This window comes from Daucus carota, chromosome 6, assembly GCF_001625215.2.
Source record: "Daucus carota subsp. sativus chromosome 6, DH1 v3.0, whole genome shotgun sequence".
Taxonomy (NCBI): Eukaryota; Viridiplantae; Streptophyta; class Magnoliopsida; order Apiales; family Apiaceae; genus Daucus; species Daucus carota.
Window position 1 is genome coordinate 39683852 of NC_030386.2, and position 15254 is coordinate 39699105.

Below are 15254 nucleotides of genomic sequence, written 5' to 3' on the forward strand. Positions count from 1 at the left end.
ATCATCATTAAAAAAGGCCAGAGACACTTTCAGCTCGGTTTTCTCTCTACGACCTGTTTGGTAGTTGGTACCTTCGTTTCTAATTTTTGTTCAGTGTTCTATTCTTTCGTTCATTACCTTGTCCCAAGGTTCTTTGTACAAAAAATCTGTCATTTTTTGCTAGTGAACTTTAAAAAATTATTATGGTCCATTGATTACTGTAGTCTGTATTTACTATATATCCTATTACCTATATCATGCAGGGTCAATACTTTAAAAAAAATACACCATAATTTGCTATAATATTTAGTCTGTTCATTTTGTACTTTTTTTATGTCCCACAAACAGTGTTCTAAAAATCCCCGATTTAACCGATTAATCCCCGATTAATCCCCTGCAAAGTCGGCCACCGATCCGATTTCTAAAATCGGATTAATCCTTATATATATTTCTTAATTGAAATATATATGATAAATTATTAGAATTAAAATACTATATTACTTTAAATATCAGTAATTATAAAGTTTATGAATATATATATTAGTTACTAAATAGCTAATACAATAATAACTATATATTAAATAATATTTTAATATTAAAATAAATCCGATTTCCACACCGATTAATCCATCCGATTAATCCCCGATTTCCGATTAATCCCTGAATCGGTAGCTCAGCCGATTAGGTCCGATTCCCGATTTCTGTAACACCGCCCACAAAAATGAAATATTTATTTATTACATTTATTCAAGATTATCACAATCACATATTTATATAAGGGTCCTGTTCCTTGCCAACCGGTTGCCGGGAAGGTGTTATCTAACACACTGTACGGGGGCCATTAGATTTAGATTTCAAGGGCTCAGATCCAATTTGAGTTTTCAAAGGATCCGCTATAAATATCCGCGGAAGGGAAATTTTCCTTTCCGCGGATATTATCCGCGGAATGGGAGTTACCCTTTCCGCGGATAATATCCGCGGATGCATTCAAAACTCAAAATTGGATCTGAGCCCTTGAAATCTAAATCTAATGGCCCCCGTACAGTGTGTTAGATAACCCTTTCCCGGCAACCGGTTGGCAAGGAACAGGACCCTTTATATAATAGTATAATACACTTTTTTTTGAATCAAAATAGTATAATACACTTGTTTTAATGTCCACTATCTTTATTCGTATAATTCGAGACGAAATTTAATCTAATTCCTTTTTGCTCTTTTTATCCTAACTGAATATACAAAATTAGATTTACCAATAATTATATAATTTTTACAGCTCAAAAATTTATAAATTTATTAATTATAAATCTTAAATGAATTTGGACATGTTTTGATAGTCTTTTAAAAAACACTGCAGATTTATTTCGAATACAAATTGAAGGTGTTATCTATATTTAAAAAATACATATCTTTGCCGAAAATGAGTGGAATTATATTTAGTAAATAAAACAAATCTGATAAAATCTAAATTAAATATAAGATATATATAAACTGCATTTTGAATCAAAAGTAATTTCTTAGCATGATAAATCTTAGTGATTTTTTCACCAAAACACTTTTGTGACTATTAGTTTTCAGATCAAATTAGTTTCCCTTGAAATATCTTAATTATACACGGACTCAAATATAATTTTGAGCCTACGAAATTCGAAAGCAAAGATGTAAACAGGGATTAAAGTAACAGTGAGCCATATGGAATCCACCATAAGCAAACTGTGTCGCATTCCTGTAACAAATTAAATTATTTAATTCTTTCTTTCTGCCCAGCTAAAACGAGACGCCTAGCTCAATTCATTTAGGCTAGCCATCAGATACCATTGGGCATTTCACAAAATACTCGATAAATAGATAATCTCGTAAAAAAAATATTATTAAACTGCAATCTCAGCCGAAAGATGGTGATATATTTAATATTAATCACAGGATTAACTCATTTTGTTATAGAACATACATTCATCATAGATTGCGAAAAATATATATAAATAAATAAATAAATAAATATAAAAATTGAGAAAAAAGCGAGAAGAGATCAGATGGTAGTGCATGATCGTTCAATCATCATGAATTGGTACAGATATAAATATGGATTTGCATCATCACGCCTCTTCTTGTTCGTAATTATAAAATATTTATATATGTAAAATAATTGATAAAAAGAATACTGAATGAATCAGACGTGAATAGTCAATCACCATAAAAGCACCGAGACATTATACGATGCAGTAAGACTGGGGCGACAATACATATCATCATTTTCGATCATCATTCATCGATTTCATTAATAAAACATATCACAGAGGGAGATCAAGAGAGAGATAGAGGGAGAAAGAGAAGAAGACACGGAGAGAGAGGAGATGGGGGGAGAGAGACTATAGAACGGTGGCAGGGTTGAGAGAGTGCTGCGGAGATAGAGAGCGTGGCGGAGATGTATTTAAAGAAAGGGGATAGAGTTAGGGTTTTATGAAGCATATGGGCCTGGCCCGTTAAGTATATATCCTTGTCTTCGAAGAGGATAAAGTTACAGATAAAGCCCGAATAATGGAAGAATGTAACCCGTTCATTTTCAAGCATGGAGCATGGTGGCCTCGAATTATTTCGGGCAAAAGAATCGTATCATATTTAAATAATATTTTATGATTTAATATATTTAATAAATATTTAATTTTTATATATCAAAATAATTGCTTATAATTCTTTAAAAAAATAATTGTTTATAAAAAATACACACATATATATATATAAGGGGTAGTTTGGCTGAGCTTAAAAGAAGTAACTTATTGCTTAAAGTAAAGAAGTGGATTAGAAGTGAGAAGTTGGTGTGAACATATAAGCTACCAGAAGTGTTTGGATACTATGACTTATAAGGTACCAGAAGTTTTATAAGTGTTTGGATAACTTAACTTATAAGTTGGTATAGTTTCGTAATTTTATAATATAGTAATTTGTTTCCATTAAAAAATAAATTATAATAATATAAAACCTTTTATTATTAATACATGAAATATTTTATAAATACAAAATTTTATTATTAAAATAAATTATGATAATAAATTTAAGATTTATTATGCATCTCGAGTCATGAATTAATTAATTTTTTTAAAATTATCTCGGGTATATATGATCTCGTGTGTGGATTTAATTACTGCAGATTTTACAATGTTTCTTTAGCACGAGACTAAACAATTGCCTGGGATCCAGTACATTAAGCAACAATGAAGAAGATCCGGAACCTAGCTTTTTTCTTGGGCTTTTATTACAACATTTAAGCACTTCATATAATTTGCCAAACGGTAGCAAAGAAGTGGAACTGGGCTTATGTCCCTTTTAAGTCCAGAATCCAAACACCCACTAAATAAGTTATTTATTTCCGTAAGAAAAAGGAAGTCAAATATACTAAATATCTTGTAATTTTTTATTTTCTTTTGAGAGCAAAATATCTTGTAACTTTTAGTGCATGCTTTCATTTTTCAAAACAATGGATTATTGTTTGGAAAACAGACATAAATTTATGGTCTTTTAAAATGAATAAATCAAGAGATGTTCGTATTTTTTATTAATCATAAGTAAATATTAAATTTTTTTACATAAAAGTACACATTAATATATTATTTTCAGAAACAGTTCTAATCTTCGAAAAATATTTAAATAAAACACCCTTGTATCCAGTATTTTACTTTTATCTATTTTCTATTTTTTTGAACATTTATTGCATATAGTTGGTTATTTATATTTATTTAAAAAATATAATATAATTATTGTTAAAAAGATTATTCACTTATAATTTCTTTACTAATATATAAATAGTGTGGTTCCTTGTATATTATGTGAGGACGGATATCTTCTCAGTTAGGAAACTTGTAATGTTGAAAGGGAATTTAAAGACATCATGTTTTATATATTTTTATTTTTATACATGTTCTAACACAAACCTGCATTACAATCATGCAAATTAAAATGTTATCCAGAAAATACGATCCCCAATGTCTATATTACACTTCAACATGTGAACCACTCAATTTGGATATCGAGTTTTCCTTTGTTATTTTTTTCATACAATCATGATTTGATTTGTCAAAATAACACATCTCAATCATTTTGCTTTCACATGTCGAGTGCAGACACTTTATCTCGTATGTTCACCGAGTATACATGAGTTACACAAAGATTTAAAAGAGTACTTAATCTTTTCACTTAGTATACAGGACTAACTGACAAGGATTTAAGAGAGTACTTTATCTCGTATGTTCACCGAATATACAGGAGTAACCGACAAAGATTTAAAAGAGTACTTAATCTTTTCATAAACCTCGTTGGTTGAATCAAGCAAACATATAGCAGAAATTATCCTTTATCCACCCACTATGAAATTCCCTTTAAGCTAAACGATAAACGAAGATGAGCCTAAAAGAGAATGGTTCATCATTTAGTGTATACATATGAACGAGATCGTAAAAACGTATCGAGACTAACCAGTCTTAATGCTTTGTAATCATTCACATCAGCATGTCTAATGTAGGAGGGATCTCGAATAATTTTTTCATTTGTAATAACAGGATTCCATAGCAAAATCCGTTTCATTTTATTTCAATCTCACTTAGACATGTCATGCCATCAAAGTACCAAAAGCAACCGATGCATTTTGTCAAAAAAAAAAAAACAACCGATGCATAAACTCGAAACCTTATAAGACTTATATTATAAATATAAAAGGAGGTCTTCCCTAGTGTTACAAGACACAAATAATCCTACGGAGGTGGAATTTATCCCAAGTCTTAAAAACTGTTCTGAAACGTGTTAGAAAATCAGCTCTCGGAAGAATTTTAGCATTACCGTTTTACAAATTGAAAACCTGATAAGTCTTAAATCATAAATATGAAAGGAGGTATGATCTTCATCTTCCCTGCTACATGAAATTTTTAAGACAGATAAATGTATCTCAAGTCTTAGAGACTGCTTTGAAACGTGTAACTGAATGAGAAAATTTTTAAGCCATAGATGCTCGCCGAGATTCCCTTCATCAAACTTTGGTTGTGATTCATAATTTTTTAAAAATTTCTGGAGCTTTATTGTCATGAAATAACTAAGAAAAAACAATCAATAAATTTCTACATCAATTTAAGACTTCTGTCTCGTTTTCACAGTTATACAATATAAAATAGCATTATTTCCATAGCGGTTGATATGCATTGCACAAACAATCGGTCAAAAAAAAACAAATTTCACGTCTTTACATTTTTAAAATATACTTAGACACGTATGTATCATTTAGTACTATAGATCGAATAATTATTTAATGACATTGAAACTCACTCATCAACAAGAACAAATTTCATTTATTTGTGTGCTTAAATAATATTTCTCTATACAGAAGCTCAATCAATTATATTGTAGAAGCCGTGGAAAATTAATTAAATCTTGCTAATTTTCAAATAATTATGATAGTTCTCAAACAACATCACTTCAATACAAAGTTTTTTGATTTGCTTGTTTTTTATCATCTATTATTAGTTTAGTAGAAATTTTATGTTGGACCAAAGTAAAATTCAGGTTATCATTCATCTTCACATTTTTATCTCTCATGATAATAACATATTATGAATTGTCTATGAAATGAAACCAATACAACATTTTAATAATGAAGGACGAAATTCAGAGCTCACAGTTAGCTAAGTTGAATACAAAAGCATGAAACTTGCTTAGTCATACTCACTTTGACTTAGTTTCAAAAGAATATTAAATATAATTTTAAATAAATAGAATAAAAAAGATAAATTAAAATATAATTAGACTAAGATAGTAATGTGATTAGTCGTCAGAGATAAAATTGCCATGTATATAACGATGATCGCAAATAAAATTCTGAAGGTTCAATCTCTCACAACTACAAAAAAGTAACACTATCATGATTAAAAGAAAGAAGCTAAATTTTTATAATTAATAATATTTTAAGAATGTAAATACTAAAAATTAATAATTTAATTTTATAAATTTAGAAATTACGGAAATAACTCATAAAAATAGCTTGTACAATAATAAAACTTATAAAGCGATGAAAGAAGTACTATATTGACTATCTCTCTCCTCTCTCCTCTCTCCCCTCTCCCCTCTCCCCTCTCTAATATCTCTCGAATCTCGATATAGTTTTTCTAATATTCATTAAATATGTATATTTATTATTATTTATTTTGCCCCCAAAAGAGCCAGAAAAAACCCTGAGAATTACCGCTCTAGGGTTTCTCTCTCAACATCTCTCTAGATTCTTTCCCCCAATTCGCTAATAGTAATATACACAAAGATACACATATACGTACACATAGACACAAATTGTTGTACCTAGGTTTTGCCTCCATGGAAGAATTTCAGGGCGGAGATTCAACTCCGCAGCCAATCGATTCGAATTCATGTACATATAAATCTCTACGTACAATTTATGTGTTTTTCTGATTTAATTTGATTTAAATGAACTGTTTGTCACTAATAATTGTGATTCTGATTGAATTAATTTTGTTTGGTATGAATTGATCTTATTTTGGATATGTTAGGAGCTAAATTATCGTGTTTTCTGGTGTCCTGATGATTTGTTTGCTAGTGTTTGATTGCATCGAGAAGCTGGAGTTGAGTTGTCTGTGAATTGGCCTTGTTTTGTTTGATTGATGATTTGATGTTGTGTTTGGCTCGGGTTATTTGTGTGCAGTGTTTGATGCATCTCGGTATGCGTTTTTTAAATGAGCTGAAAAGTAGTTTGTTACTAAAAATTGTGTTTATGATTGAATTGAATTGGTTTGTTATGATTCGATTTTAGTTTGGTTTTATTAGCAGCTGAATTATCATATTTTTCGGTATTGTGATGATTTGTTTGCTAGTATTTGATTATATCGAGAAGCTCGAGGATGAGTTGTGTGAATTGGCTTTGTGTTGTCTGCTCTATGTTGAATTTGCTAGATTATCTGTGTGCAGTGTCTGATGCATCTCGGTATGCATTTTTAAAATGAAGTGAAAAATAGTTTGGTACTTAAAATTGTGATTGAATTGGTTTTTTATGATTTAATCTTATCTCAGAATAATTAGGAGCTGAATTTCATATTTTGTGATTTGTTGTGTAGTGTCTGGATATAGGTTACTGTTTGATTATATTGAAAGTTTGAGTTGTATGTGAATTGGCTTTGTTTTGTTTGATTGATGTTGTGTTTGACTTGGCTATTGGTATGCAGTGTTTGATGCATCTCAGTATGCCTTTTTCGGAAATGATGCCGTGGAGGAAGTTGAGCTGGGAGGATTAGAAGACGAAGAGGAAGATGAAATTGAGTATGTTCCCGCGGGTGGAGTTGTTGATGATGTTGAGCAGTTGGATAGAGACGAGGTTTCTTTTTTAATCCTTTGTTGAATTATTGAGTTGAGGTTTATGCTTTGCTGTTTTATATAGCTATAATAGTTGTTATATATGGATGCAATTTCAATTACATATTTTCCCTTTTATGTAGCATTGACTTTGAAGTATCTGTGATCCGTTATTATTGTGTACAGTATTTGTAATTACGCACGGATAATCTAAGTATTCTGTGCACTTTTTGCTTTTTGGAGCTCTTTAAACGTTAGGCTATCTAGTCAGATGTTACTTTCTGGAGTCCCATAAATGTAAGGCTATATATGAGATACCTAATTTTTGGATGCTGCTTTCCTGAGTTCTCAACTTGTTAGGCTGTCTCTTTGATTTGAAATTAATGTGTTTTTGCTTTGGCACGTTATGATCAGACAGGCTTACAGTTTTTGATGGGCAACTGCTTAATTATCCAAATGAGACTATTTGGGAGCAGTATACAAGATTTTGGATACCGAATTGCTAATTAACTAGTATTACAATGTTACTTTTTAAAACTTAGGATTGATATTGATATATTTATTACTTTCTAAGACTTCGATTTGAATAAGAAAACTAGTTTAGCCTTTTGCAAATAGGTCAGCTTATATATTAATTAGAGTATTATCTTTGAGAAGTGAAACATTGTCGTTTTACTTTGTCTTGCAAGGGAAGTTCCCCACAAAGCCCAATTTATCTCCCCCAAATATCAGTTCCCTTCAGGGCGGCTGCTTTAGAAAGTCATACCTCATACAGATGCTAGACTTCCCATTGTTAAGGCAAGTGAGTAGAAAATGATAAGACCACTGATGTCCATTAGTCCTTCCAATCAATTTCGTTTTCTAATTAAAAAGTATAAGGGCCATTGTTGGTTTCAGATGGATTTTTGATTTAAAATGCTGGGATCTGGGAAGGTGAGGTTAATAATGCTTAGTCTTCTGTCATTTTGGCAGCTAATGTAATATTTAGCTGAAACGAGGGAACTTAACGTATCAGTTATACATGGTTTTCTTTGTGTTTATGCTGGTGACCTCATTTATGCCAACATTAAACTTTTTATATATTTTTTACTTGAAGTTTGGTTCTGTTGTTTTTCTTTAAGCCATGTCTATAAGCCATCAGGATGTGGTTTACCTGCATTCTGGTTTGACTGTTCTATTTAATTTATGTCCATCAGCCATCAGAACGTGGTTTGGTTTAAGAAGTGATTGTGCATTCTCATTTATCGATCATCATGTAATGTAGCATGTTATATATTATTTGCACTGCAACATATTAGGATCTTTGCCAGAAGTTGATGGTCTTGCTGTTACGTTTAGTAAGGTTGGATTCCTGTTAATGAAAATTATTTGCATTACTTTCATCAATCAAATACAATGGTTGAGCTCTCTAGCGATACTGTGTGGGAAAATTGCACATTATCAATATATAGTTAAAGAGTCAGTTTTCAGTTGACAGGAATGTTTTGTAATCTACTTTCATCTTTTTATCTCTTACTTCTTTTCCTATTCTAATTGCAACAATCTGCTTACTAATTCATCTATGAAAAAGCAAAAAGAATCAATACAAGAAGTAAAAGTGATATTATTGTTTTTTTAATCCTGTCGAGAATATGCATCTAGGAGAAGATTTTTATTCAGATTTTAGATTTCCAGAGTGACTACAGAAAGATATTGTCAAGCGGTTCCCAGTTTGGGTGACAGACTGACAGTCAGTCATGAGTCATCTGACCACAGCCCTGGAGGCTTTCATTATTTTCCTTTGGCTTGCTATTATGTTGATGTTCTGTTAAACGGATGTTTGTTTTTAGTAAGTTGTGCTCACTGGATTGATTTTTTCCTAAGGGGGAGAATTTGTTGCAAAACTTCTATACTTTGTATGAATATCCTTTTGTTACAAGAAAAGCTTTAATTGTCACTTTGTTGTGTACTTGTCATGCCTGTGAATTCATTTTCCTTTTCTATCTTGTTAACAGTTGAACAAGGCAGTCAGCATTTCAGGAAGTGCGGACGGTACTAACGATTGGGGATCCAGAGGAAGTGAGTAAAGTTTTTTTTTTTTTTTTAAATTTTTTTTAACATGTGAATCATACCGAAAAGCTGTAAAATATCTTACATGTCATATTGGCTTTAATTGGTTTTTGTGAAATGTATGTGGAATTTTCTCATGAATATCCTGGTCTCAGTTTTGATTTTTAGTATATAAGCATGTGACAATAAATAATTTTATGTCATCAAGCTTAGCTTAGCTACTGGCTAGCTTAAGTTGGATTGTGCCTAGACCTCTCAATCTGACATCACCCCCTGCTGATGAGCCGGCAAGCAATGTTTACTCTTCATGAAAATATATTGAATTATATGCAGCAGTCTCTCATGATGTACTGGCTGTTAATTGTTTCCCGATTTGGCTATACAAATTCAGTTTGCAAGTAATAATTCCTGAAGCAAAATTCGTTCATTCATGTTATATATAGTAAAAACCAATTTAGCGTGTACCACTCTACATAATTCGAACGAGTAATAACTAGAGTTGTACGAAGAATTAGTATCTACTGAATTGGTAACATTTTTTAATTAGCAAGGGCATTGACTTGAAAATGCAGGAACGGAATCTTAAGGTTGATTTGATGAATAATTTCTAATATAGCAAGTTGTGAATTCTATGCGGGATGATTAAGCCTCTACCTTTTCTCAATAAGCATTACGGATTTCTTTCTTTCCTTTTTCTTTTTGGACGTAGAAGTAGCCCTTGTTTTCCTTTTGACAAAATTATGTTAGCATTCATATGGTTGAAGAAGCAGCCAACAGCTTTAATTCACCCTAGATAGTTTTGTCTGTTTAACAAATACAAGGCATGGACCCTTGTCCCGAGAAGTTCATACTAAATATTCTTGCATCAGTCTACATTCATGTAAATGCCACCAGGCTTGACATGTCAGACCTAGTTTTAAATAAAGTTGAGAATATCTGATGATGACCAACTGATATCTGTGCCCTTTTCCAAAAAATAGCTGCTTCATTAAAGCAAACATAGACGATGCGTCGATATCTGACCTAGCAATTCACTTTCCTTAAGTAATATAGAATATATTGACAAAACAAAAATTGGCTGGTGGAAGTCTAAAAGTATAGTTTACTGTCTAAAAGTATAGTTTACTCGTGACTTAAATGATTATATGATGTAATAATCTGTGTTGGTCATTTTCTGTTTTCATATGCCAGGTTCATTTGCTCAGGAGTGGTTATTACCGGAGTTGGAATCTCCTAACTTGTACAATCAGCATCCTGGGGAATCATATCTTTTGCACAGAACATCTTCGTATCCTGAGCAGCAGCAGCAACATATTTTCCAGCACCAGCACTTCTCCAGTGAACCAAATTTTGGTCCAAAATCATCTTTTACTTCTCATCCACCCCCTGGAGGCAGATCTTTGCAACCTTTATCCAACCAGCTACACAATTCCAACATTCATCATCTACCAGGTGGGAACCAACTGCAACTTAATGCACCCAGTCATCTTCCCTTCTCCAGTTCCCAGCTACAATTTACTGGATCTCCTCATGGTTCTCCATTCGGTGAACATCTGTCTCAGTTAGCTCTTCGTGCTCATCCCGTTGACAGTCAACTGCAAAACCAATATATCAACCGCACAGGGTCATATCCTGGAGATAATTCCCTCCTCACAAACAAAAGCTTGCATCAACAGTTACCTAATCTAAATGGTTTAATGCCTCCTCAGTTAATGCAACAACATAGAATGCACCGTCAGTTTCAGCCTTCATTTGGCCATGTATCAGGATTGCAGCGGCAGCCAAATAATCGGCATCTTCCTCCTGCTCATCATATGATGAATAATTTTGAAATGCTTGGATCTACTGATTTGAGAGATCAAAAACCCAAGTTGTTCCTAAAAGGAAGGCAAGGTATCCCTTATTCAAACCATGGTTTTGATGCAAGCAACCAATGGAATGATAGTGGATGGCCAAGGTTTAGAGCCAAATATATGAGTGCTGATGAAATCGAGAACATTCTGAGAGCGCAGCTAGCTGCTACTCATATTAACGATCCATATGTTGATGACTACTACCACCAAGCTTGCCTAGCAAAGAAAAGTACTGGTGCTAAATTGAGGCGCCATTTTTGCCCTGCCAACCTCAAGGATCATCCTTCCCGTGCTCGAGTTGATAATGAGCCTCATCCCTTTCTCAAGGTTGATGCTCTTGGGCGGGTTTGCTTCTCTTCTATTCGAAGACCTCGCCCACTTCTTGAAGTTGACCCACCAAATTCATCAGGGACCGACAGTACTGATCAAAAAGGAATGGAGAAGCTAGGGGTGTTCGCGGTGCGGGCGGTGCGGTTTTTTCCTAAAACCGCGAACCAATCCGCGCATGTGGTTTAGGAAAATTCGTAAACCGCAACCGCATCGCGTAATATAAAAACCGCGTAAACCACACCACAAAATTGCGGTGCGGTGTGATGCGGTTCATGCGGTTTGCGTGGTTTATACATTCAAAAAATTTATACTTTTGAATGACAATATAAATATAATTTTAAATTATATGTATTTAAAAATAATTTTTATAATCTATTAATACACACACACAAATTTAGAGTTACGATACTCATCAAAAGAAATATGAACTAAAATATGAGTATGATAATGATGAAGATGAAAATATTTCAACACTAACAAGTTATTTAATAGAAAATAAATATAATTATAATATTTAATTTGTCGTCTTAAAACTAACTTTAATTTTTATTGTAAAATTATTAAAATTAAGTTAAGTAACTTGAACATATATATAATATATACACAAATAGGAGTTAACATATATATACACACATAAAAGATAACATCATAATAAATTTTAAATCTATATAATATAAATATTTGTAATTATATGAGATATATTTTTATATATTAGAAAGTAGCGGTGCGGTGCGGTTTGAACCGCGGTTGTATAATGTTAAACCGCAACCCGCACCGCACCGCGCGGTTTGTTAAAATTTCAACCCGCAACCGCACCACGAAAAAGAAAAACCGCATTTTGCGGTGTGGTGCGGAGCGGTGCGGGCGGTTTATGCGGTGTGGGCGGTTTGATGAACACCCCTAGGAGAAGCCCTTGGAACAGGAGCCAATGCTTGCAGCCAGAGTAACAATTGAAGATGGCCTTTCTCTTCTCCTTGATGTTGATGATATTGACAGGTACCTACAGTTCAATCATCTCCCAGATGTTGTGGTGCAGCTAAGGGGACGTCGGCAGGTCTTGCTTGAGGATCTTCAATCATCACTTCAACTTGTTGACCCGCTTGGTGAAAATGGGAACACTGTAAATTTGTCTCCCGAAGATGACCTTGTTTTCCTTCGATTAGTCTCTCTTCCGAAGGGCCGAAAGCTCCTATGCAGGTACCTTCAGCTCCTCTTTTCTAGCGCTGAACTCATTCGGGTAGTATGTATGGCCATATTTCGTCATTTGAGATTTTTGTTTGGGACCCCGTCCGCTGACCCCAAGACTGCTGAAACAACTACCAATCTTGTGAAAATTGTTTCATCCTGTGTTCGTGGAATGGACCTTCGAGCACTCGGGGCTTGTCTTGCTTCAGTTGTTTGTTCTGCCGAGCATCCACCTCTCAGACCCCTTGGGAGCTCTGCAGGAGAAGGTGCTTCTGTTATTCTGATATCTGCACTTGAAAGGGCTACTGAACTCCTAAGAGATCCTCATACTTCTGCGAACTGCAGTATCCCGAATAGAAAATTTTGGCAGGCTTCTTTTGATGTATTTTTCAACCTTCTTACAAAGTACTGCATCAGCAAGTATGACACTACCGTGCAATCTCTTCTTGCACAGGGTCTTGCAGATACGTCTACTATAGGTTCAGAGACAACAAAAGCTATGAGCAGAGAAATGCCGGTAGAACTTTTACGTGCAAGTCTACCTCATACGAATGAACAACAGAGGAAGGTTTTGTTGGACTTTGCACAGCGATCGATGCCTATGCTTTGATTAAAGTCAATTTTAGAAGAATTCGTGAAGCCTATGTTTATTTATTCTTCAAAGGTCATCATTTAGGTGCCATACATTGAGATTTCCTTCCTTTACTTGGTGTGACTAGTTTGTTGCACCACCTAAAGGAGGAAATATGTAGTTATTGGCCATAGGTTCGGTTTGATTGTAGAAGGGTTTTGAGGTGGTATTGTTAGTTACTTCTGGTCTGTGGTCATTTTTTTTTTTCTCTGAGCTTATTTTGGGGCTATGTTGTGCAAGTTGATAGTATTATCAACTTAGGAGGGGGTTAGACTGTACAGTTTCATATGGAAGGAATTATTTTCTTTTATATTCCTCCCCTATTATATTCAGGAGGGGGAGGGGAGGACTGTTTTGTACCGGATAATGAAAACTCCGGTAGTTGTTTTCTGTCTTTTTCGTCGAAGAGGCGCTTTTGAATTTATGAACACACATGGATATTATAGGTACTTGCTAAAATGCATGTAATCCTTCATAGTTTTATGGTTGTATACAGGAAGTTGGTTTCCCCGCAGATGTATTAGTATTACCTCTCAGATATCAGAGGGAACATATTTTGATCAAAGGATAGAGTTGTGTTTATATCTATAGTTCTCTTGTAAATCTAGCAGTATAGCAGCGATATCAAAGTATTAAATTTTCTGTGAAGATTTGGGGTTCTATTTAAAGAAGTTAATTTACATTAGATTTATTTTAGAGTGGTTCGTCTAAACATCCTTCTAAGTTCTAACTGTATAGCAGCACCAGCTTTTTCCTTTTTGTCTGAGGTGATGTACTTGTAGGCGGAGTTATCATTTAAGTTCGAGGAAGGCGACTAGAGAGTTGAGGTTTACTCATATGGTGAGTTGAGCTTTTTCCATTTTTTTTCAAATTGATGGCGGGTTGAAGATGAAAAATCGTTCGCAGTATACATTTTGGGGCTAATTTTAAAGAAATTGTTTATTGTTTATCAAAAAAAAAAGAAGAAATTGTTTATTGTTAAGATAAATAATTGGATTACAAGATGTGCTCCTATGAATGTTGGTTTTTATAAATATTATTTGAATAATATGACTTATAAGTTATTTTAGTGTTTGGATTATTTATTTATTTTTACTGAAAATCCGGATATTTGAAGTTTTTTTTCGACATTTTATAAATATTGATTAGGATTCAATATATCTAAAAATTTAAGGGAAATTTTATTAAAATTTAGCATTTTATATAATTCAAGAAAATTCAATAATTTTAAATATCACCAGTTTTAAAGTACTCTATAATTTTATAATATCTTAATTGAAGAGCATAATATTTCAAGTACAATTAAAAACAAATATATCAAAATCAATATACTTATATAAAGGAGAAACGGGGGGCGTGTATGTGGCGCCTCTCACATCGCTCCGTTCTATTTTTCTAATTTTCTGGAATTTTTGGATGAAAAATATTAAAAATTAGAACTACCTTTTTTAGTTTTTGGTATATTAGAAGCAAGGCAAGGTTTAGAATATGATTTTGTTTCAGATTATTTATGGAATATAGTAGCTTAAAAATTTTAATCTGATTTTGTTTCAGATTATTTAATTATGGAAAAGAGTAGCGCACAAGTCTTTCTACACCTATAAATACCCCTGTAGATTGTACTGTTTTGGATCATCTAAACACAATCTCCTCACATCTCCTCACTCTCAATATCATAATCCTATCTCTCTCTGGTTTGCAAGCAAAGATAGTTATTGACGATCAATATACTTATATAAAGGAGAAGCAAGGACGTGTATGTGGTGTTTCTCACATTGTTCCGTTCTATTTTTCAAACTTTCAGGAATTTTTGGATGAAAATTATCAAAAAATTAGAACTACCTTTTTTAGTTTTTGGTATATTAGAAGCAAGGTTCAGAGTCTGATTTTTC

The 15254-nt window shown here is 33.1% G+C and overlaps 1 protein-coding gene and 3 non-coding genes across 4 annotated transcripts; 1 reads left to right on the forward strand and 3 right to left on the reverse strand.

Annotated features, from left to right (window-relative positions):
* Positions 1-1853: 1853 nt before the first annotated feature.
* Positions 1854-1944, reverse strand: LOC135147445 (small nucleolar RNA Z196/R39/R59 family). Its single transcript, XR_010285019.1, has one exon. It is a non-coding gene; the product is annotated as a small nucleolar RNA Z196/R39/R59 family (small nucleolar RNA).
* A 55-nt stretch (positions 1945-1999) lies between these two features.
* On the reverse strand, positions 2000-2083 carry LOC135147444 (small nucleolar RNA Z195/SNORD33/SNORD32 family). Its single transcript, XR_010285018.1, has one exon. It is a non-coding gene; the product is annotated as a small nucleolar RNA Z195/SNORD33/SNORD32 family (small nucleolar RNA).
* A 60-nt stretch (positions 2084-2143) lies between these two features.
* On the reverse strand, positions 2144-2233 carry LOC135147462 (small nucleolar RNA U31b). The gene has a single exon (XR_010285036.1). It is a non-coding gene; the product is annotated as a small nucleolar RNA U31b (small nucleolar RNA).
* A 3938-nt stretch (positions 2234-6171) lies between these two features.
* Positions 6172-13492, forward strand: LOC108228039 (protein PAT1 homolog). Its single transcript, XM_064079600.1, has 5 exons — positions 6172-6379; positions 7188-7336; positions 9309-9372; positions 10555-11666; positions 12451-13492. Exons 1-5 carry the CDS (start codon positions 6325-6327, stop codon positions 13339-13341), a joined length of 2271 nt encoding a protein of 756 aa, XP_063935670.1. The 5' UTR covers positions 6172-6324; the 3' UTR covers positions 13342-13492.
* The last annotated feature ends 1762 nt before the right edge of the window (positions 13493-15254 follow it).

What these genes read in the sequence shown, in the direction of transcription:
- LOC108228039 (XM_064079600.1), top strand. Translation starts at nt 6,325, where the DNA reads ATGGAAGAATTTCAGGGCGGAGATTCAACTCCGCAGCCAATCGATTCG. An exon ending in GCCAATCGATTCGAATTCAT is followed by an intron (nt 6,380 to 7,187) that starts GTACATATAAAT and finishes ATTGGTATGCAG; the next exon opens with TGTTTGATGCATCTCAGTAT. An exon ending in CGATTGGGGATCCAGAGGAA is followed by an intron (nt 9,373 to 10,554) that starts GTGAGTAAAGTT and finishes TTCATATGCCAG; the next exon opens with GTTCATTTGCTCAGGAGTGG.